Here is a 21,082-nt window from a genome sequence, read left to right as displayed (position 1 = left end):
CACTCAGGGTACAGTGACTGGGGACCTAAATCCACAGCTCTTCTGGGTTTTATGAGTAACTTTTTATCAACCTCTCTCACGCAGGTCTGAAGAAAACAAACAGACTAAATCATAAACTGACTCATGCTTGGAGGGTGAGTGCTTCCAGCCAGCCCTCATTTCTCACATCTAAGTCACTTCCCTGTGTTTCTAAGGATCCAAGAGCAGTTCCTAAAAGCCCAGCTTTAATCCTCACCTGTCTTATGGCTGTGGAAATACCAGTTCTTGTAACAATGGACCTAGCAGCTAAACAAACCAGAAATGCCCATCTTAGCTTTGTTGTAAAAAGAAGAGAGAGAGAGGAGAAGGAAATTTCTGCTCACACTGTGCACTGCATGCTGCTGGGATCCTCTGCCAGATTTAGGTCCCAGGCTATGCAGCACTCTTCCTGCACAGCACAAGTCTGCACTGAACCCAGCTGCTGTCCTGGGGCTTAATGTCACCTGAGCTCTCCCAAGAGCAGAAGAGGAGCTCACATGTCACCTGCTGTTCCAGACTGAGGATCTGCCTTAGCACACGAGGCAGGCAGCAGCTTCAAACTAGAAAAGAGTAGATTTAGATTGGATGTTAGGAACAAGTTCTGCACCAGGAGGACAGTGGAACACAGGAACAGGTTGCCCAGGGAAGTGGTTGGGGCTCCATGCCTGGAGATATTCAAGGTGAGGCTTGACAGGGCTCTGGGCAAGTTGAGGATGTGCCTGCTGACTGCAGTGGGCATTGCACTGGACGACCTTTGGTGATCCCTTCCAGCCCAGACCATTCTGTGATTCTCTGTGACCTCCACATCTGCCTGGGACACCCCAGGGGTGCTGCTGATGGGTGGGGAGGGAGGCACGGCCACCAACGTCCTAGCTCCTCCTGGTGCAGTCATACAAAGTGCACCCGAGGCATTTTTGGTGCTAAGGGTGGTGAGACACTGGCCCAGGTTACCCAGAGAGGTGGTAGATGCCCCATCCCTGGCACCATTGCAGGTGATGCTGGGCAGGACGCTGATCAACCTGCTCCAGCCGCAGGTTAGACAGCAGGGGGTTGGACCAGATGGCTTTTGTAAGTCCCTTCCAACCCAAGCCGTTCCGTGAGTCGGTGTCTGTGCCGGCAGCGGATGGCTCCAGAGCCGCTCCGGCGCTGTTTCGCCATCCTGTCCATCTCTCTACTCATCCTCACTTGCGCTTGTGTCAGCAGCGCGCCTTCCCCAGCCGCTCCCCGGCAGCGGCCAGGAGAGCGTGTGTGCCGGGGGGCCCCAGCAGGACGCACTCCGGGAGCGCCCAGGGCCGCGCCGAGCCCCCCACGGCGCGCTGCTGCAGGCGGAGAGAGAGCCCCAGCCCCCGCCGCGGCCAGCCCTGCCTCCCATCTGCCGCTACCAACATGGCGGCCTCGCCCGCTGCCCTCACCAAGATGGCGGCCGGGAGGGACGGGCGCCGGGGGGTGGCGGCGGCGGTGCGTCGCTAACGGCCGCCCCGGAAGCGCTTCGGCGGCGCCGGTCGCTCCTTCCCGGCCCATCATGGCGGAGGGGGCCGGTGCGGGGCCGCGGCTGGCGGAGCTGCTGGCGGCGGGCCGGCGGCTGTGGGAGGAGGTGGAGAACGGCATCGAGCCGTCCTCGGGGGCCCCGGCCGTGCAGGAGAAGGTGCGGCAGGGGCTGGACGCGCTGCAGCGAGCGGCTGCCATGGTGGCGCAGCTGGACCTGTTCAGGTGAGTGGGGAGGAGGCACTGGGCCTGGCCCGGGGGGGAGCCCAGAGGGGCCCGAAGGGAGACCCAGCGAGGCCTTGCGAGGGTCCTACGAGAGTCCTGCCGCCTCCGGGTCGCCAGGGAGCGGGCTGGGGTTGGCCGGGCCCGGGTGTAGCGGAGCGGGAACGGGAACAGGAGGGTTCGTCTCTCCCCTCGCAGCGAGAACGAGGAGCTGGAGGAGATCGCCTCGGCCGACCTGAAATACCTGCTGCTGCCTGCCTTGCTGGGCTCCATGACGCTGAAGCAGGTCGACATGAACAGGAGAATGGAGCACCTGGAGAGCGCCCGGGCCCATTTCTGGCGCTTCCTCAAGCTCTGCAGGAGCTACGGGCTGGGCAAATTCCACCTCCCCCCCGCTGCTGCCAACCCTCCAGAAGAGGAAGATTCCGAGAGCCCGGCCCCCAGGGGCCCTGCTGCTGCCCAACCCAACCTGGTGGCCATGGCAATGAGCAGGCAAGCCAAAATCGAAAGGTAGGCTCTTGCTTTGTGGTGTTCAAAGGCTTCCAGGAATCACTTTAAGAGAGGAGAGAACCCCAAGGCTGTACTAACAGGGACCATCAGGAAGGAAGGGGTTCTCTTGATGCTGGAACACACTGGTCATGAAACTTTCATTTGAAGTTACTGGATGGGCTTGGACTGTGCACAGGCTGCAGAGCTGCATTTCTGTCATTAGTTTCCAGTCTTTGAAGTAGAACTGCACAGAAGGCTGTAGGATTAGCGACAGACAGAGGTGGTTCTTGCCACTGTCATGCTTTCAATCACAGAATCCCAGCATGGGAGGGGTTGGAAAGCACCTCTGGAGTTCATCTAGCCCAACCACCCTGTTAAATCAAGATCACTCACAGCAGATTGTCCAAGGTTATGTCCAGGCAGGTTTGAAAACTCCAGAGAAGCAGACTCCCCATCCTCTCTGGGCAGCCTGCTCCAGGGCTCCAGCACCCTCACAACAAAGAAGTTTTTCCTCCTGTTCAGATGGAACCTCCTGGGTTCTGGTTTGTGTCTGTTGGCCCTTGTCCTGTTGTTGGGCACCACTGAAAACTATCTGGCCACATCCTCTTGCCCCCAACTTTTAGATATTGATGAGCATTGAGCAGATCTCCTCTCAGTCTGCTCTTTTCCAGGTTAAACAGCCACAGGCCTCTCAACCTTTCCCCCTCACAGAGATGTGCCAAGCCCCTCAGCAGCTTTGTAGCCTCTGCTGGAGGCAGCAAGAGTAATGGTTCTCTGTCTTGAAGTGAGGAGCCCAGAACTGGAGGCAGTACTCCAGATGTGGCCTCTGTAGGGCACAGTAGAGGGAGAGGAGACCTTCTCATGACCTGCCAGCCACATTCTTCTTGGTGCATGCCAGGAGACCATTGGCCTTCTTGGCCATGAGAGCTCATTGCTGGCTCATGGTGAACTTGTGCACCAGAAGTCCCAGGTCCTTCCCTGGGGAGCTGCTTTTCAGCAAGTCAGCCCTTCACCTGTGCTGCTGCAGGGGCTTATTCCTTGGCTGATGCAGGACTCTACATCTGCCCTTGTTGAACTGGATGGAGTTCCCCTCCAGCCTGCCAAGTCAGGCAGTTAAAGGGGGGCTGGGGCAGGAGGGAGGGCTCCAGCATTTGAATTTCAAGAAGCAGGAAATTGTCTCTTCCTTTCAGAAAAGCCTGTGCCTGGGCTGGGCTAGGGAAGGGTTGTTTAGTGGTCTCATTTTGTTCTCTTTGAGACAGACATAACCAGAAGAAAGAACTGGAGAACAGGCTGGCCTCCATGAGCAGCTGTGTGGAGAGTGGGCAAGCAGATGAGGATCAGACAAGGGAATTTTACATACTCCAGATCCAGAAATGGATCCACACCAGCCTGGAGGAAATTGAGAGTATTGACCAAGAGATGGTCATCTTGAGGAGCAGAGCAGCAGCAAAACAGGTAAAAGGTGCCTCCTGATGAGGAGCAATTTGGTATTGAGGTCACCTACATCTTACTCTGTGAATTCTTGGTGAAAATTTAGCTCAGTCAGAGCACAGGCAGATGGGCTTTGCTTTGGTTCAGGGTGGACAGTGGGCTCATTCTTTGATGAGTCACTGTCAACTGCTGCCACATGGTTTAGACAATCACAGCTTGTGAAATCAGAGAGCCATAGACTGATTTGGGTTGGAAGGCACCTTAAGTATCATCTAGTTCCAAGCCCCATGCTATGGGCAGGGTCACCTCCTACTAGACCAGGTTGCCCAAGGCCCCACCCAAGCTGCCTTTGAACACTTTAGGGCTTGTAGCCTCTACAGCTTCTCTGGGCAACCTGTTGCAGCGCCTCACCACCCTCATGGGGAAAAATTTCTTCCTGTGCTGAGGCACTGGATATCAGAACTGAAATGTGCTGAAGCTTTTCTCCACCCTGCTGCCTTCTGCCAGACCCTTAACCCTGAAGAAGCCTGTGCCTTTGGAAAGCAAAAGATGAGCCTTGTGATTTCTTTCAAACCTACACTTCTGGTCTACAACCTGTCCAGGTGTCACAGAGAGAAACCCCCCTTCTGCATCATACAGTCATGGAGTGGTTTGGGTTGAAAGGGACCTCCAGAGGTTATCCAGTCCAACCCCTCTGCACTCAGCAAGGCCATCCTCCACTAGAGCAGGTTGCTCACAGCCTTCTTGAGCCTCACCTTGAATATCTCCAGGGATGGGGCCTCAACCACCTCCCTGGGCAACCTGTTGCAGTGTTCCAGCACCCTCATGGTGCAGAGCTTGTTCCTAACATCCAACTGCAATCTGCTCTTGTCTGATTTCAAGCCATTGCCCCATATCCTGTCTCTGGAGGTGTTTGTAAGTGAGGAAAGCTTCTTGCAGACCTTCAGTTGCTGTGCAGAGCAGTGTTTCTGGGCTCCATAGCACTCACCTCAAATGTCTGCCTGGAGACAAACCCCTGTGGTGTGCTGACACAGCCCAGCTGGGTTGGTTTGTGTGGTTATTACTGGCACTGCAGAGCTCCTCTGGAGCGCCCTGGGTGATATCATTGGGATGGATGAGCTCCACTTGCCTCAGAACTGCACTCTGATCCCTGGTTAAAATGAGCTGTATTTCATGCTTTGATGTGAGCTGATCTGGTTTGGCTCTGTCAGCTGCAGCTTTGATCAGAGTGGGTGTGAGAGGCACAAAGAGAAGTGATTTGTAGGAGCTCGCAGATGGAGCTGGTGACTGGAGCTGGATTGCGGCCGGAACTGGCCCTCTTGGGATGTCCCTCTGACAGCAGAGGCAATTTCTCTTCTACCAGACCTTGAGTAACTTGTTTGGGGTGGGGAAGCAGAGAAAGGGGACTCTCATCTCCAGGATGATCTTGTGACCATTGTTTGTCTCCTCAGTCTCCAGCACCACCGCATGGTACTGCTCGGCAAGCCAGGACTCCGCTGAAGCCCTTCATTCTCACCAGGAACGTTGCTCAGGCTAAGTATGTGCTGCTGGCTGCTGCTTCAGACACAGCTCTGCTCTCACCTCCAGCCTGAGGTCCCCTTTCAAGGGCAGAAACCTCCAAACAGCCTGTCACATCAAGGCAGCATCTGAGCAGAGGATGAGGGGAATGTTTGATGCCTTCCTTGAACTTCCTTAGAGCCACAAAGCTGCTGAAAGCAGTGGAACATCTCCCTGCTGAGGGACAGGCTGAGGGAGCTGGGGCTTGGAGCAGAGGAGCCTGAGGGGTGACCTCATTCATGTTCATCAAGATGTGAAGGCTGAGTGTTGGGAGGACAGAGCCAGGCTCTGCTCAGGGATGCCCAATGACAAGACAAGGGGCACTGGGTGCAAGCTGGAGCAGAGGAGGTTCCATGGGAGCATAAGGAGAAACTGTCACTGTGAGGGTGACAGCCCTGGAGCAGGCTGCCCAGAGAGGCTGTGGAGTCTCCTTCTCTGGAGACATTCACAGCCCACCTGGATGCATTCATGTGTGACCTGCTCCAGGTGATCCTGCTCTGGCAGGGGGGGTTGGACTAGATGATCTCTCGAGGTCCCTTTCCAGTCCCTAACACTCTGTGGTTCCTCTGATTTCTTCTGTTACCAGCATGCTGCAGTGCCTTGGGTAATGCTGTTTGCTTCTCAGGGCAGCAGAAGAGATCTCCTGAAGCAGACAGTACTGTACTTGTTTACAGGCCATGTGCTTGCTGTTTGGTAGGAGAGACAAGGCTTATCTGCCCCTGTCCTGGGGGTTGTTCTTCACTGTTAGTATAAAGAGCCCAGCAGTGAAAAGCACATCTGGTCTCTTAATCTCATGTAAAATCTGGAAGGTTTCAGTGAATTCAGATAAGTCATTCTGAAGGCTGGGAAGCTGTGATCAGACCAGAGAATCATCAATCACAATGACAGGTTTTAGCTGTAAGCCTCTCCTTAGGGTTCCAAGATCTTAGTGCTCTGTGGCCCTGTCAGATTTTTGCAAGGAATAGGCAGCTGCAGCACAGAATGGGATAGAGAACAGATTCCTTGTCATGCTTTTGACATTATTTGCCTTGAGCTTTCTGTACAGCCAGTCTCTGCCTGTTGCAGTTCCCAGAGGTATTCTTAGCTGTGCTAGCCCAGAGTGTTTTCCTTTGGGCTACAGAGGTGATTGAAGGTCTTTGGGCTCAAACAGTCCTGATGGAGTGGGTCCAGAGGACCACCATGAAAATGTTCAGGGACTTGGAGCACCTCTGCTATGAGGACAGGTTGAGGGAGCTGGGATTGTTCAGCCTGCAGAAGAGAAGGCTCCAGGGAGACCTAACAGCATCCTGCCAGCACCTGAAGGGGGCTACAAGAAGGCTGCAGAGGGACTGCCTGCAAAGGCCTGCAGGGACAGGATGAGGCACAGTGGCTTGGAAAGAGAGAAGAGCAGATTTAGATTGGAAGTTAGGAACAAGTTCTGCACAGTGAGGGTGGTGCAACACTGCAACAGGTTGCCCTGGGAGGTGGTTGAGGCCCCACCCCTGGAGCTACTCCAGGTCAGGCTCGCCAAGGCTGTGAGCAGCCTGCTCTGGTGGAGGATGTCCCTGCTGAGTGCACAGGGCTGGACTGGATGACGTTTGTAGTCCCTGCCAGCCCAAACCATCCTGTGATTGTCAGTACAGACTGGGTGACAGAGTAGGTGTGGGCATGGCTGGCTGTGTCTCTGCTCCCCTGTAAAGAGCCTTCTTTGCCTGTCTCTCCCTGCAGAGTGTTTGGAGCAGGGTACCCTGGGCTGCCCACTATGACTGTGGACGACTGGTACGAGCAGCGTGCAAAGCAAGGAGTTGTGTCTGCTCAGAGTGTGCCTCAGAGAGCACCAGGTATGGAGTGGGGAGAGAGGTTGGAGTGGAGAATGTGAGGAATCTCTTGAAGGGGAGGGTGAGTGGGGATGTGTTCAGGGTGTGAAGTACCCACTGTGTGAGGAAGAACAAGAGTTGACTTGATGAGGCTGTGAGAAAACTGAACTCTGGGCTGCTCCTTGGCAAGTTTTGCTCTCTGGAGCAGCTCCTGACAGCTTGATTTGGGGTCTTCACTGTCTTCTACCCCTCACTCCAATCCTTGACCTCCAGCAGGTATAAATGATGAAGAGATACAGAAGCAGCAGCAGGAGAAAAAAGAGGAGGAGGATGACGAGGAAGCTCTCCAGAAAGCTCGGAGCTGGGACGACTGGAAGGACACTCACCCAAGGGGCTATGGCAACCGGCAGAACATGGGCTGAGGCTCTTGCTGCAGGGCCTGGGAGTCCTCTGAGAGTTACCTGTGGCCTGGAGATAGAGCAGTAAATACACTGTACATACATGGAGGTATCCCTGGTGGCTCTGGGAGGCACCAGGGGCAGAGGAGTGAACCTGAGAGTTGCCTTTGGTTTGCATTAAAGGTCAGACCGAGTGCACTGGTCATGTACAGTGATACCACAGAGCTCCTTCCTGTCAGGCAGGGCTCTTTGTGAGGGGCCAGGCTGCCTCTGCTCTGCCAGGCAGAGGAAAGCCTTGAGAGCAAAGTACCTGAATTCAGAAACTGCTCTTTGTATTGTGACTGGATGTATTTATTTTCTTTTCCTCTATATTTTAAGCGACATAAAATCTCTCGTGCTGCCTAGCTCTTGTTGTACAGATCCCTCCTTCTGCAGCCTGGCCTCTTCCAGAGCAGGTCTGGAAGGCTGGTTGCCAGCAGCCAAAGGAGTTGGGGCTGGGAAATAGGGAATGTCAGCCGGACAGTTCTTTCAGCTGAGGCTCCTCTGTACTCACAGACACCTTGAACACTGGGCTGAGGTTTGGGGCCTTCACGGCAAGAGGGATGCTGAGGTGCTCGAGTGGGCCCAAAGCTGGGCAACACAGCTGGTGAATGGTCTGAGGAGAGGCTGAGGGAACTGAGGTTGTGCAGCCTGGAGGAACGGAGGCTGGGGGAGACTTTCTCACTCTCTGCAACTCCCTAAAGGGAGGTTGGAGCCAGGTGGGGTTCAGTCTCTTCTCCCAAGCAGCAACTGACAGGACAAGAGGAAATGGCTTCAAGTTGCATCAGGGGAGGTTTAGGTTGGATATTAGAAGAAACTTCTTGACTGAAAGGGGTTTCAGATGCTGGAACAGGCTCCCCAGGGAGGTGGATGAATCCCCATTCCTAGGGCTGTTTAAAAGACACAGGGATGGGGTGCCAAGGGACTTGGTTTAGCACTAGGCTTGGCAGGGAATGGTTGGACTCTCAAGAATCTTGAAGGCCTTTTTCAACCAAATCCATTCTGTGATTCAGGCACACCTGAGGGGGCAGCCAGGCTGCAGCGGGGCTTAGATGCTTTCTACAAGGCAATCTCAGCTCTTCTTGGCTCCTCTACCTCTCTGAATGTGTAGGCAGTGGTGCTGGGTCCTTTCTCCCAGATCCTGGGTCTCCACAGTCTACCACAGCAGATTATGAGGTGTTTTGGGTTCCAGACCAGTCCTGTGAAACACATTTTTTCACTTGGCCACCACACAGTCAGGATCACAGAATGTTAGGGGTTAGAAGGGACCTGCCAGAGCAGGATCACCCAGGGTGGCTGCACAGGAACACAGCCAGGCAGGTTTTGAAAGCTTCCAGAGAAGGGGACTCCAGAAGCTCTCTGGGCAGCCTGCTCCAGTCCCACACCTGTACTGATCCCTGTCCTGTGTGACCTTTGCCAGCTCTTCCTAGAGAGTACTTCTGAAGAGATGCATCCTGCAAAGCAGCTCTGGTGAAGCAGTTCCTGCTGACAGCTACTCTCCCTTCAGCTGCTGGACTGAAGCCCCATCCCCAGGCTGTTTCTACTTCTGTGCTGCTTTTCTTTCCTTCTCATGATTTTCCCCCTCAGTCTGCAGCCCAGCCTTCCTGGGCCAGCCTCCCGCGGTGCTGCTCTTCAGGGTGGGAGAGGAGGGGATGCTGCTGGACGCTGGGGCTGGTGGGCAGCGTTCCCTGCGGAGCAGCAGTTTCAGGGTGAGGGTTTGGGGCAGCTCTGGAGAGCAGTCACACGGACAGAGCCTGGACAGTGGTTTGTGAAATACCCAGAGCATGGACAGTACCATTCTGGGGGGAAGGTGTCCCCGGCAGAGGCCCCAGCGGCGCCGGCCGCGGTGCCTCTCCGCAGAGCAGCAGCTGCCCTTCGCGACGGCAGCTCCTCGCCGCTCAGCTTCCTCACCCTCCTCAGCTCCTCATCCTCCCAAGGATCTTCAGCTCTTGTTGCTCTGCAGGCCAGGGAGGGGGCAGGCCTGCTCCCCTCTGCAGAGGGCGGTGTCCCTTGGCTCGGCTGGATAAAGCAGCTGGACACACAATCGGTCGCCCTCTGCTATTGCCAAACGCGCCTCCTAACCTGCTGGACCAAGCTGCGGCGCGCGGCTCCTCCTCGCCACCATGAAAACAATCATTGCAGCCTGTTCCCAAAACCTTAGTGGTAAGAGATTTCCAAAGCCTCTTTGAATGGTTTCTGATGCTCTGGCAAGGAACTGGCCAGGCTAATTAGCATTGGTTGTTACTATTGTCTGCTTGCTTGAGACTGCTTAGGGGAAAGGGAGGTGTTGGGAGCAATCTGGGGTTAGCGGCACCAGAGGAAAACAGAGTTGCTCAACAGGGATGAAATGTCTGACAGTGCACTCGGTAATGGTACCCCCACAACACGCTCCAGAGCGCTGCAAACCCTCCTTGGTCTTTCCTCACTGCCCTGGGAGGTGCAGTCCCAATCTCTGGGCTTGAAGAGGCTCCTGTCGCTGCGGACAGGGCTGGCAGCGGAGCCCTGCAGGGGTTTCTCCCTCTTCGGTCTGCGTGCTCGTGGAAGGTTTGGAGGGGGGGAGAGGAAAGGCAGCTAAAAAAAAGCTACTGTTTGAGAGGCACAAATTGTTGGGCAGAACTCTGCAGCTTCCCTGGGAAAAGGGAAAAAAAAAAAAAAGAAAAAGAAGTAGGGGTTTGGGAAGCTAAGAGCAGGGCTGCAGGGGGGGCTGAGCATGTGGGGATCCCTTGCTGGGTGTGTGGGATGGGCAGGAGGGATGGCTGAAGGCATGGGGGAGAGGGAGGACAGGTCTGCAGTGCTGGTGCTGGCACTACTGTTGAGTTTATTTCAGTTGTCCCATTCAGCACTTGACCTTCAACCAGATACCCAAACCAGGGCTTAGTGGTTGTGCTCTGAGGGTCCCCATCCCGGGGAGCCATGGGGACAGGGCTGCTCCTGCCTCACCCCGAGCATCTCTCTCTGGCCAGCACACTGATGTGGGGGGTTTGTCCCCAAGGAAGCGAGGCTTTGTGGCTGAAGAGCTGGCTTAGCTTGCTGTGCTTGTGGCAGTGGCTGTAGGGGTGGTCTCAGCTGCTGCAGACCTTTGGTTAGGAGCGGTGTACTGGTGGGACTGGCACTATGGGCCTGTTCTGGGGAGGAGAGATGGGGCTGTGAGTGGAGTTTGGATCCTGGCACCCAGCCTGGCGTGGTTAATAGTTCACTAAGGTCAGCTGGATGGAAGGGGGCGGTGGGGGGGAGTGGAGCGGCTGTGGGCTGCTGGACTGTCCCTCGTGGGAGGCAGTGCTCAGCAGGGACAGCTACCCTTGGCCACCCTGCTTGGCCCCATGCCACTGTCCTTGACTCTTGCTGGTGGGCAGACACTACACCAGCTGAGAAAGGCTCGAATTCTCTCTGAGCCTTGCCAAAGAGGGCATGGGAAAGGTCCTGGCCCTCAGGGAGCTCAGCACAGCATGGGATGTGATGCTGTGCTTGGATCCATCGATGCACCCAAGCTTGGATCAGAGCTGGCTCCAGAGCAGCCTCGGGTTGCCCAGGGTCCCCTGGCATGGTCCAGAGTGTTCTGAGGATAAGCATCCCCCCATGCACTGCTTCTGAGCAGTGCTGGGGGGTCAGTGGTTGTACTTGATCATCTTAAAGATCTCCAACCAAAACGCTTCTGTGATCCTCCCCTGTGCCCCAGCCCTGGCAGCCATGGGTACCCCCAGCCTGGGACCTTTCAGGGACAGCACTTGCACAACCTTTGCTGGCCTTGGGCTGGGTGCTGTGTCCCCTGTCCCTCCCCACAGGCAGCCGTGGCAGCGTCCAGGCAGCCCTGCGCACCCTGCTCGCAGTGCCCTGGCCCTCGCAGAAGGACATCCGCTCCTGGCTCCAGCTCCTCTCCGTCCTGCAGTGGGTGCTCAGCTTCCTGCTGCTGGGTGAGTAGGGGGCTCTGGGGGGTCCCGGTGGGGCAGGTGCATGCCCACTCACCCCCACCCCCTGGCTCCCACAGGAACCGTCAGCCTGGTGGTCCTCATCTACCTGCTGTTCACCAGCTTCTGGCCCATCCCTGTGCTCTACCTGGCCTGGATCATCTTCGACTGGGACACGCCGGAGAAAGGTGAGGATGAGCAGAGCCTTCTCTTCCTCCAGCTTCGCTGCAGGCTTGGGGGTGGGATCTGCTCTCCCTCTGGGTCCATCACAGCATGGCAAATGGGGAGCACTACATCCCAGCTGCTCTTCCCCCCTTCTTCTCCAGCATCCTGGGGAGGAGAGGGGTGCAGCAGGTCCCGCTGCCCACTGAGGTGGGCATCATCCCCTGTGGTCCCTCCTGGTTTGCAGGTGGCAGGAGGCTGCCATGCCTGCGGCAGTGGTCTGTGTGGAGGCACTTTCGGGATTATTTCCCTGTGAAGGTAGGATGTGGGGAGCTGGAGGGGATGCCCATGCAGGCTGTAGTGGTGCCACACAGATCACACCACCCTTCTGTGCCCACAGCTCGTGAAGACACATGACCTGTCCCCCAGCCACAACTACATCATTGGCTGCCACCCCCACGGCATCCTCTGCGTCGGTGCCTTCTGCAACTTCATCACAGGCTCAACAGGCTTCAATGAGCTGTTCCCCGGCATCCGGTGCTTCCTCACCACCCTGGCTGGCAACTTCCGCCTGCCCGTCTTCAGGGAGTACTTGATGAGTGGGGGTGAGCTTCTGTGGGCTGCTGCCTCCCACCCTGCTCTCATGGGCAGCCCTGCAGTCATGGCTGGAGTTCAGTGGGTACCCCAGAGATGCACCCCACTGCCTGCCCTGCTCCTGCCCACCTCTGCCTGCCCCATTCCTGCCCCCTTCTGCCTGCTGCCATGAAGGGGCAGAGCCCGGAGGGGGCAGAGGGCCTCCAGGGGGTCCCTGGCCCCATCTGTGAGAAACCCATGACTGACAGTCTCTGTGCTCCCCAGGAGTGAGCAGCGCAGGGATGGTGCTCTGCCCGCGCCCGGCTTGAACCCTGCCCGCACCCTGCCCGCACCCTGCCCATGCCCTGCCCGCACCTTGTCAGCACCCTGCGCATGCATTGCCTGCACCCAGCTCGCACCCAGCTCGCACCCAGCTCGCACCCAGCTCGCACCCAGCTCGCACCCAGCTCGCAGGCCTGGCAGCGCCGGGGGCGTCTGCCCCTTCCCGGCGGCTGTCGCACAGCAGGGGGCGCCCTTGCACAGTCCCACCGCGGTCCCACCAGCCGCGGACCCTTGTGGGGTCCCGCACGGGGTCCTGGCTCCCCGGGTGCTGCACGGGCAGGCAGTCCCACGGCACCAGTGGTCCGTTCTGCCGCAGGCCTGTGCCCGGTGACCCGCCGCGCCATCGGGTACCTGCTGTCCCAGAACGGCTCCGGCAACGCCGTGGCCATCGTGATCGGCGGCGCGGCCGAGTCGCTCTCCTGCCGCCCCGGCGTCACTACGCTGATCCTGAAGAACCGCAAGGGCTTCGTCCGCATGGCTCTGCGCCACGGGTGGGTCACGGGCACCACCGCTACCCTGAGGGTCCAGAGCGGTCCCGGTGCCCCATCACCACCCACCGTGTCCCCTCCACAGGGCCCACCTCGTCCCATCCTTCTCCTTTGGGGAGAACGACCTCTTCCGCCAAGTGGTGTTCGAGGAGGGCAGCTGGATGAGGAGCATCCAACAGCGCTTTCAGAAGATGATGGGCTTTGCTCCCTGCTTCTTCTACGGCCGGGGCCTCACCTCTGACCAGTCCTGGGGCTTCCTCCCCTTCGCCAGACCCATCACCACTGTGGGTGAGCATCTCCCAAGGGGCAGAGGGGACCCTCAAAAGGTGGAGGAGTGGAGGAGGACACTTCACAATGGGTGATGTTGGAAGGCAACACTCAGCTCGTGTCCCTGCTGAGCCGAGCCACGAGCCTGACCTCCCTCCCCTCCCGGCAGTTGGGGAGCCGGTGGCGGTGCCCATGATCCCGAACCCGAGCCGTGAGACGGTGGACAAGTACCACGAGCTGTACATCCGCTCCCTGGTCAAGCTCTTCAACAAAAACAAGACCAAGTACGGACTGCAGGAGACCGACAAGCTGCACATCCTCTGAGCGCAGCCGGCGCCGGCAGCCGGATCCTGGCTCGCAAGGGCAGCTGGCACTTGAGGGCGGGGATCTGAGCCGGCACAGCCCGAGGGTCACACAGGGCACGGTCCCCGCTCCCAGCCCTCCACTCCTCCAGCCAAAAGCCCTGAGTGGAAGGTGGGAGGAGAGGAGGAAGTGAGGGGAAGGGGAGACTGGGGAAGGGTTCCCCTTGAGAGGGGTTTGGAGGGGCTGTGGGTGACACAGCTGTCCCTAAAGGGGAGGCTGGTGTGAGGCTGGGGGCCAGCTATGGGCACGGTCTCCCCAGGATGACCAGGAGCTGAGGAAGGGGGTGTCACATGAGTTGGGGATGAGATGGGCTCTCTGAGGTGGCATCCCAATGGTGAGTGGGACTCAGCTGGGGAGGTGTCCCCCCTGGGGTGGAGGGAGGACACTGCTGGATGTGGGGACCTGTGGAAATAGCTTCAGCTGGGACTGTGTGGCCCTGGGCAAGGGGCAGGTGCTGTCTGGCCCCAGATGAGCCTTTTCTGCTGCCTCTGTACACAATACAGTTTTCCACACACCCTGCTGTCTGTGTGTGAATGGGGGCAGGACTGGTGGCACCATGGCTGTACCCCTGCACTCACAACATGGGTAGGTGTCCCTGCCACCTACCCGTGTGCCTGCCCTAGCAGTCCCTTCCCTGAGGCTGGGGCCATGCTTGGGGAGAACCCTTGCGCTGCTCAGGTGCAACCAAGCAGCTCCTGGCTCCACCTGGGCCACAGCAGATATAATGGGACAGCAGCTGCTCCTGCTGGGTTAAGTGGGCTGAGGTGAGATAGCTCCTCTTCTCTCTGATTTCATCTTAGTGGTGAGTGAGGGGCTCTCTGGGTACTGTCTGGTGGAATGGGGATGTGGGGCTGGGATGTGGCATCTTTGAAACCCTCTCTCTCCCTGTGGGATGTGGCAGTGTGTGGCTGGTGCCATGGTCATGACTGGGAGGTGACACAACGATGCTGCTCTGGGCATCCCTCCCCTGAGCATGTGCTGGCAGGACTCAAGGGGGGTGGAGGGGGCAGCCCCTCCCAGGTCTCTGTGGGGTGGGGACAGCTCTGTCCCATCCCTGCCCAGGCTGTGGTGGGAGAGTCCATAGTGCTGATAACCATCTCTGGTCTGCTGCTCTCTGTGCCAGCACTTGTTCAAACAAAGGGCTGGGTAAACATTTGGGAAGCAAACACCCATAAAGGCAGATTCCCAAGGACTCTCCCGTCACCACGGGTGTCACTGCTCCAGTTCCTCGCTCCTCACCTGCCCCAGTGCTGGTGTTACAGTGGCTGATGCCTTTTCTCTGCTCTCAAATGCTTCCTGGAGCAAGGACCTGGGGCATCTCGTTCCCCTTCCTTCTGCTGTGGAGAGAAACAAGCCCAAGAGTAGAGAAAGGGGAAAGGCCTTTATTGGGTGACAGGCAGCAAGTGCACTGTGCCATGTCCCTCCCTGCCTCCCCCAAGGGACATCTTCGAGAGCCTTTAACCAGGTATGTGGGGAGCTCAGTGTTAGCTCTAGTGCCCATATTGCTGTCAAGCAGACTGAAAGGGCTGCGTGCACCCAGGAAGGAACCAGTGTCACTAAGGAAGCAGTGTCACTAAGGAACCAGTGTCACTTCTCTTTAGTGACCTGTCATCCCCACATCTGTCCCCAGCAGTGCCCCAGGCTGGGACGCCAGCTTGCCTCCCCAAAATGGCTTTCTCAGCACCCTTCCCACTCTCATGGGTGCCTGGTGCCTGTCCTGTCAACCTCCTCCCACAGCATCGCAGGGCAGGGCTGGGACAAGCCCAATGTCCACCGGCCCTCAGCCCTGTGGTCTCTGCCCCACAGAAGCTATGCAAGGACAGGTCAGGTTTAGGGACCTGGGGGTGCCAGGGTGCCCCCATGGAGTCCAGAGGGGCTGTGACTCATGGAGACTAGAGGTGAGGTTACTGGAACCCCCTCTGGCCCCTCAGCATCAGCCTCTGCTCTGCGCTGTCCCTGTCCCTCGGGCGTCGCTAGCAGCGTGGCTGCTACCCATGAGGTTGTCCATGGAGGGGGACACCAAGGACAGGTCGCTTGCGGGCGCGGGCCGGAGGCGCCGGAGCGGCCCCCGGCGTAGCCGCCCCCGGAACTTGTCCCCAGCCATGAAGTACAGGATGGGGTCGAGGCAGCTGTTGATGCTGGCCAGGGGCCGAGTGATCTTGTAGGTGAAGTTGATGATGTTGAGGGTCTGGCAGTCGGCTTGGAAGTAGCGGGAGGTGTAGTACAGGGTCCGGGTGACGTGGAAGGGCACGAAGCAGAGGGCGAAGACGGCGAGCACGACGACGATCATCTTGATGGAGCGCTGCTTGTAGGAGGGCATGCGGGGGCCGGGGCTGGAGACGCCGGGCTTGCACAGCCTCTTGGCCATCAGGCAGTAGCACACGACGATCACCAGGAAGGGGAGCCCGAAGAGCAGGGCCATGACGGCCGAGCTGTAGTGCACGTAGTGGTCGAAATCCTGGGGCTTGGTGGTGTCGTGGCACAGGGTGCTGTTGCCCTTGGAGCTGGTGGTGACGAAGATGAGGTTGGGGACGAGGCAGACGGTGACGACGAGCCAGACGGCCACGCAGACGATGCGGGCCTGCTTGGTCTTCACCCACTTCAGGGAGCGGATGGGGTGGCAGATGCCCATGTAGCGGTGGACGCTGATGCAGGTGAGGAAGAGGATGCTGCTGTAGAGGTTGGCGTAGAAGAGGAAGCGCACGATCTTGCAGAACCAGGTCCCGAAGGGCCAGTTGTTGCGGTCGGCGTAATAGTAGACCAGGGTGGGCAGGGAGAGGACGTAGAGCGTGTCGGAGACGGCCAGGTTGAACATGTAGGTGGTGGTGGCGTTCCAGGGCCTCATTTTGGAGATGAACATCCACAGGGCCCAGGCATTGAGGGGCAGCCCCACCACGAAGACGATGCTGTAGGAGATGGGCAGCAGGATGAACTTGAACTCCTCGTCGAAGACGCACTTCGCCTCCACCACCGCCGTGGTGTTTCCTCCCAGCCAGGGAGCCGAGGTTGGTGTCCACAGGGCAACTGGGAACGTCCTCACTGCAGAAGTGGCCATGTTCTCCAAGCCAGATCTAGGGGAGCCGTTAATAAAAGCAGAGTAGTCGTCATTGTCGGGCACAAAGCGTGGAAGGGAGCCAGAGATGCCAGATTCCCCCCCCGCTCCTCCCCTCCCCCAGGAGCTCCAGCCACTTTGATGGTTCTCTGGTTTTTCTCAGCTGGCGCTTGGGGCTTTGCGTGGGGGCCGGGGGGAGGCTTGACAAATCCTCCCCTTCGCAGCCCCCGCAACGACACCCATTAATCAGCCCTTTGAGGAGCAGGCAGTGACACCCGCGCCGAGCCGAGCCGGGAAGCGTGCCTGGGACAGAGGACAGCGCCGGCCCCGCCGGCCAGCAGCCCCACGGCGCTCCGAACAATGAGACCTTGATGAGCAACAGCAGCCCCCGGCCGCTGCCAGCGCAGCCTCTTGGAAGCTGCCTCAGCCTAATTGGCACCATCCTGACAATGCTGCTCGTCCCAGAGGACGCTTTGACAGAAGAAAGGCGGGAGGAGAAGAAAGGCTTGTCTGGGGGAATATTATGGCCTGGAGAAATCTTTGGGGAGCTGTTAAAGGAGCCTTTGGGAGAGAGCAGCTCTGGACAGTGAGGGGCCTCCAGCTGCTGGGTATTCTCCGTAGGAGAGGGATGATCTAATCCCTATGGAGAGGAGCTAGCTGAGTTGGAGCCAAGGCCCCGCTCAAGACGGTGCAAGGCAAGGAGGACATTTCCCCTCTCGCAGGGTTGGTATCAAAGGCTGGGATCAGCATCCTGCTGGCACATGAGGGAGAGCTGCCAAAGGGTTGTGTTCACCTCTCAGGATGTCTGAAGTTCAGAGCCCGCTCCTACAGGTGGAAGAAGCAGCTACTGCTTGCTGGTGTCCAGCAAGGGACCAGTAAAAGCTGCCCATGCCTTGGCCCCTCCAATGCCCACCACCATGCCTGGTGAAGCAATATTGGAGCAGCTGCTCTGGCTGACAAGGACAGATGCTTGCATGGGTAACCTGGGGGCAGGAGCATCTGCCATGCTGCCAGCAGAGATGAAAGTGAAGCCAAAAAGATATCTGATGGAGGGTACACTGCTGTGTCTCCAGTTTCTATAGGTACAGAGCTCATCCAGGAGGTTCTGGATACTGGAATGGAGGAGGGCTCAGGGAGCTGAGTGTTAGCAGGATGCTGGTGTCAGCAGTATGAGGTGGAAGGTTGTGTTCTCTCAGGTTCCTTCATCGACTGGTCCCTTCATCATCATCATCCTCCTGTTGTCCTCTTGCCTTGGCCAGATGTGCAGCCTGACAGCTTCTTGTGGCAAGTATTAGCAGGAGCATCCCACAGGGTGTATCCATGAGGTCAGCTGAGCTCACCCTGCAGAGCCTCTCCTGGAGAGACATCCCTGTGTTTACAGAGATGATCATAAATGAAGCAGCAGGCAGGTGGCTGCGGGACCAGCTCCTCCACACCTCCACACTGTCTGTTTGAGTTCCGGGCTGAGCCACCGCTTTAGGCTGACATCAACCACCCTGCAGTGTCTGCCCACTGCAGCAGCCTGGCTTTATTACAGGGATGAGTTCAGAGAGCAACAGGCAGATCCTGATCAAACATTAACAGTGTGAAGAACTTGATCTGTCTTCCTAGAACCAAAAACCAGCTGGTAGGAAAACCCGAGCCTCCGAGCGACGGCCCCGTGGGGTGCTGTGCTGGCCATGCTGGTCCCAGCCCAGGAGCTGCATCTCCCCAAGCAGTGATGCTGCTGTGCTGGCCATGCTGGTCCCAGCCCAGGAGCTGCATCTCCCCAAGCAGTGATGCTGCTGTGCTGGCCATGCTGGTCCCAGCCCAGGAGCTGCATCTCCCCAAGCAGTGATGCTGCTGTGCTGGCCATGCTGGTCCCAGCCCAGGAGCTGCATCTCCCCAAGCAGTGATGCTGCTGAGGATGTGAAGCACCAGGAGATTTGTTCTTCTCTTCCATCCTCGGAGTGCAAGTGAGCATGAAGCTTTGAGCCCGACCAGACCGGAGATGCTGCACGGTTCAGTGACCAAAGCCAATGCCCATGACATGAGTCAACAAACAACTGAGATATGAAGAAGTCAGCAAATAAGAAGTAATAACCTGGTGTGAGAAATGCATGAGGAAGAAGCCAGAGCAGCTGTGTGGTGCCAGGTTACTGGGAGCAGGGCACAGGCACACAGCTTTGGGCAGCTGATAAAGGCTGAGTGTGGGCAGTGCTCAGCAGCATGGTTTAACCATTCTTGAGCTCCCTTTGGGGAAAACCACCCAAACAAGGGAGAACATTGCAGAAGAAGATGACACTTGGAAAGCTTTGTCTCAACAGCTTTCCTGCTTCATCTTACAATCAAAATCAGTGCTTTCAATCACAGATTCCCATGGGTCCATCCTGAGCACACATTACCACCAGGCTGGTTCCTACTCCCCTCTGAAATTCCCAGCAAGGCTTTCACTGGCCACAGCCTCTCCAGTGTGGACCTGAAGGGTGAAGGAAGGTCTGTCCACAGCTATGGTGAGGTCTGAGCCAAGCATTGGGGCTGACTGCTGCAGCAGGAGCTGGAAGGCACTGCAGGGAGAGGACATGGAGCTGGGGAGGTGATGCTCGCTCCTGTCCTGCCAGTTTTGTGGATGCACAAGGGATGTGGTGCTGGGGAATCCCTTGCCCTTGGCAGACACCTGGGATATGGTGCCTGTGAGCTGGTGCCCAGGAAGCGGTGAGGGGTTCTTCATGGCCATCCACCCATGGAAAGGGGCAGGGGCCAGCCAGGGGACAGTGTACTAAGGGGCATGTGCTGCCTTTGGTTCTTTGCCACGGGAACAGGAGCTCTGCCCTGGCTCCTGGCCCTGTGGCCATGTCCAGCCTGAACCCATCCTTTGGCCCCTGGGGATGTGCTGTCCTCAGGGGTAGCTGGTGACCACCCCTAGCCCAGGGTCTCCCAGCAGCTGGCCAAGGCTTCCTGCCCTGGGGATTTATGGGGATGTTGGAAAGACACCAATGAAATGAATGAGTTGTGCAGCGCCACTGAAAGCAGACTCTGCCCCAGAGCCAAAGTCCTGCCTGCTGGCAGGGTGGAATGGGCGGTCAGGGATCCAGGGATCCTGGTGTAGCAGGCAGGAGCTTTGGAGAAGGGGGCATGAGAGTGGATTTTGGAGGAGAAGGAGGAGACACTGAGGGACAGGGTGCTGGGTGAGCCTGGGACAAGGTGCCTCGTGGTGCGTGGGGGGAAACAGGGCTTTGCTTCTCGCCCTAAGCTCTTGGAAATTGCAAAACAGGAGAAATTATGCAAAACATCCTGTAGAAGGACCCTTGTCCCTAATCACCACGTGGTGCACGCAGCCAAAGCCCCAGCACAAGGGAAGTGTGACCCAATTTCTTTTTGATCCTTCCCTTTGACTGCAAGAGCAGCCAAAGCACGAGCTGCCTGCGCTGCCCAGGCACTGCTGCCTGCTCCCCAGGGAGACCACAGGGCTGGTGCTTCCCTCCATGGCCCCTGCTCTGAGGTGCCCCCACTTTGCAGTGAGGTGGAAGGTGAGAGTTTCCTTTCACCCTTGGGTAGGCTGTCCCTGCCCCTCCACCTGCCTGGGGAAGGACAGGAGCCTATAGGTCAGCTTCACCCTGTGAGGGTATGGTTATCTGGGGGGTGGAGAGGAGTTGGCCACACTGGGAAGGATGGAGGTCCTTAATGATGGAAGAAGGCAGTGGCATGTGAGGGAGGAGGATGCACGGTGGGATTTGAGCAGGGTGGAAGAGGGGGGAGAACCGGCTGACCCCACCCCACACCCGTCCAGCCCTGGGGATCCCACCTCCATCCCTTGAGGGGCCAAAGCTGCTCCCCACAAGGCTGCCCAGAGCCCGGCTGGGTGTGCATGGCCGTGGCAGGGCCATCCCAGCTTCTGCTCTCCACCAAGGATGGGCTGCCCTGGCTCACCTGAGGTCCTGGGCTGCGGTGGCTCTCAGGAGCAGGGCAGCCGTGAGGAGCGCCCCGCAGCGCTGGGGGCCATGCTGGAGGGGCTGCCCCGGGCCGTGCCCTGCCGTGTGCCCGCTCTCCCGCTGCTCGGAGCAAAGTGCCCGGGAGAGGCAGGGCTGGAGGCGGGCGGAGGCGGAGGCAGGAGTGTCCCTGCCCCAGGGGCTGCCCGCAGGGCTCAGCCCTGCTGCCCTCCCGTCTATCACCCTCGAAGACTTTGGGCCAGCTACAACCCCTGCAGCAGACCCCTAGGCGTGGGGGCTTCACCCATGGGGTCACAACCCTCTCCCCTGATGGCCAAGGACCTCTGGCCACGGAGACCGCTGCCCCTCACTGATGGAGACCGTGGTCCCTCACCCATGAAGGCCATCAATTCTCATCCACGAGGACCGCATTCCCCCTGCCCATGGGGACCATGGCTCTTTGCCCACCCCAGGGCAGCCTCCTCGCCCTCCTGGGGCATGCTGGCACCCCAGCCCTGCGGGGCAATCCTGGGGACAAAGGTGGCCACTGCCACCTTGAGGCCAGCCTGGGCATAGTGTCCCCAAAA

The 21,082-nt window shown here is 58.2% G+C and overlaps 3 protein-coding genes across 4 annotated transcripts; 2 read left to right on the top strand and 1 right to left on the bottom strand.

Moving 5' to 3' along the window:
* Window positions 1-1,531: 1,531 nt before the first annotated feature.
* IGBP1 (immunoglobulin binding protein 1) lies at window positions 1,532-7,794 on the top strand. Of its 2 annotated transcripts, none has more exons than XM_009896854.2 (6): window positions 1,532-1,728; window positions 1,924-2,235; window positions 3,474-3,669; window positions 5,097-5,182; window positions 6,910-7,022; window positions 7,275-7,794. In XM_009896854.2, exons 1-6 carry the CDS (start codon window positions 1,541-1,543, stop codon window positions 7,418-7,420), a joined length of 1,041 nt encoding a protein of 346 aa, XP_009895156.2. In that variant the 5' UTR covers window positions 1,532-1,540; the 3' UTR covers window positions 7,421-7,794. The 2 variants fall into 2 exon arrangements, with proteins under 2 accessions (XP_009895156.2, XP_054025693.1); XM_054169718.1 differs by having other exon boundaries at window positions 7,272-7,794.
* A 1,589-nt stretch (window positions 7,795-9,383) lies between these two features.
* LOC104297009 (diacylglycerol O-acyltransferase 2) lies at window positions 9,384-14,042 on the top strand. The gene is made up of 8 exons (XM_054169523.1): window positions 9,384-9,598; window positions 11,218-11,346; window positions 11,421-11,528; window positions 11,750-11,820; window positions 11,903-12,107; window positions 12,734-12,908; window positions 12,991-13,193; window positions 13,342-14,042. Exons 1-8 carry the CDS (start codon window positions 9,559-9,561, stop codon window positions 13,494-13,496), a joined length of 1,086 nt encoding a protein of 361 aa, XP_054025498.1. The 5' UTR covers window positions 9,384-9,558; the 3' UTR covers window positions 13,497-14,042.
* A 989-nt stretch (window positions 14,043-15,031) lies between these two features.
* Window positions 15,032-16,599, bottom strand: P2RY4 (pyrimidinergic receptor P2Y4). The gene has a single exon (XM_009896855.2). The coding sequence runs from the start codon at window positions 16,588-16,590 to the stop codon at window positions 15,469-15,471; it is 1,122 nt and encodes a 373-aa protein (XP_009895157.1). The 5' UTR covers window positions 16,591-16,599; the 3' UTR covers window positions 15,032-15,468.
* Between the last annotated feature and the right edge of the window lie 4,483 nt (window positions 16,600-21,082).

This window comes from Dryobates pubescens, chromosome 18 (assembly GCF_014839835.1).
Source record: "Dryobates pubescens isolate bDryPub1 chromosome 18, bDryPub1.pri, whole genome shotgun sequence".
Taxonomy (NCBI): Eukaryota; Metazoa; Chordata; class Aves; order Piciformes; family Picidae; genus Dryobates; species Dryobates pubescens.
Note: the sequence above shows the minus strand (reverse complement) of the source record. Positions and strands in the feature narration are given on the sequence as shown.

What these genes read in the sequence shown, in the direction of transcription:
- IGBP1 (XM_054169718.1), top strand. Translation starts at nt 1,541, where the DNA reads ATGGCGGAGGGGGCCGGTGCGGGGCCGCGGCTGGCGGAGCTGCTGGCG. An exon ending in GCGCAGCTGGACCTGTTCAG is followed by an intron (nt 1,729 to 1,923) that starts GTGAGTGGGGAG and finishes CTCCCCTCGCAG; the next exon opens with CGAGAACGAGGAGCTGGAGG. An exon ending in AGGAACGTTGCTCAGGCTAA is followed by an intron (nt 5,183 to 6,909) that starts GTATGTGCTGCT and finishes CTCTCCCTGCAG; the next exon opens with AGTGTTTGGAGCAGGGTACC.
- LOC104297009 (XM_054169523.1), top strand. Translation starts at nt 9,559, where the DNA reads ATGAAAACAATCATTGCAGCCTGTTCCCAAAACCTTAGTG. An exon ending in GGAGTACTTGATGAGTGGGG is followed by an intron (nt 12,108 to 12,733) that starts GTGAGCTTCTGT and finishes GTTCTGCCGCAG; the next exon opens with GCCTGTGCCCGGTGACCCGC. An exon ending in CAGACCCATCACCACTGTGG is followed by an intron (nt 13,194 to 13,341) that starts GTGAGCATCTCC and finishes CCCTCCCGGCAG; the next exon opens with TTGGGGAGCCGGTGGCGGTG.
- P2RY4 (XM_009896855.2), bottom strand. Translation starts at nt 16,590, where the DNA reads ATGGCCACTTCTGCAGTGAGGACGTTCCCAGTTGCCCTGTGGACACCA.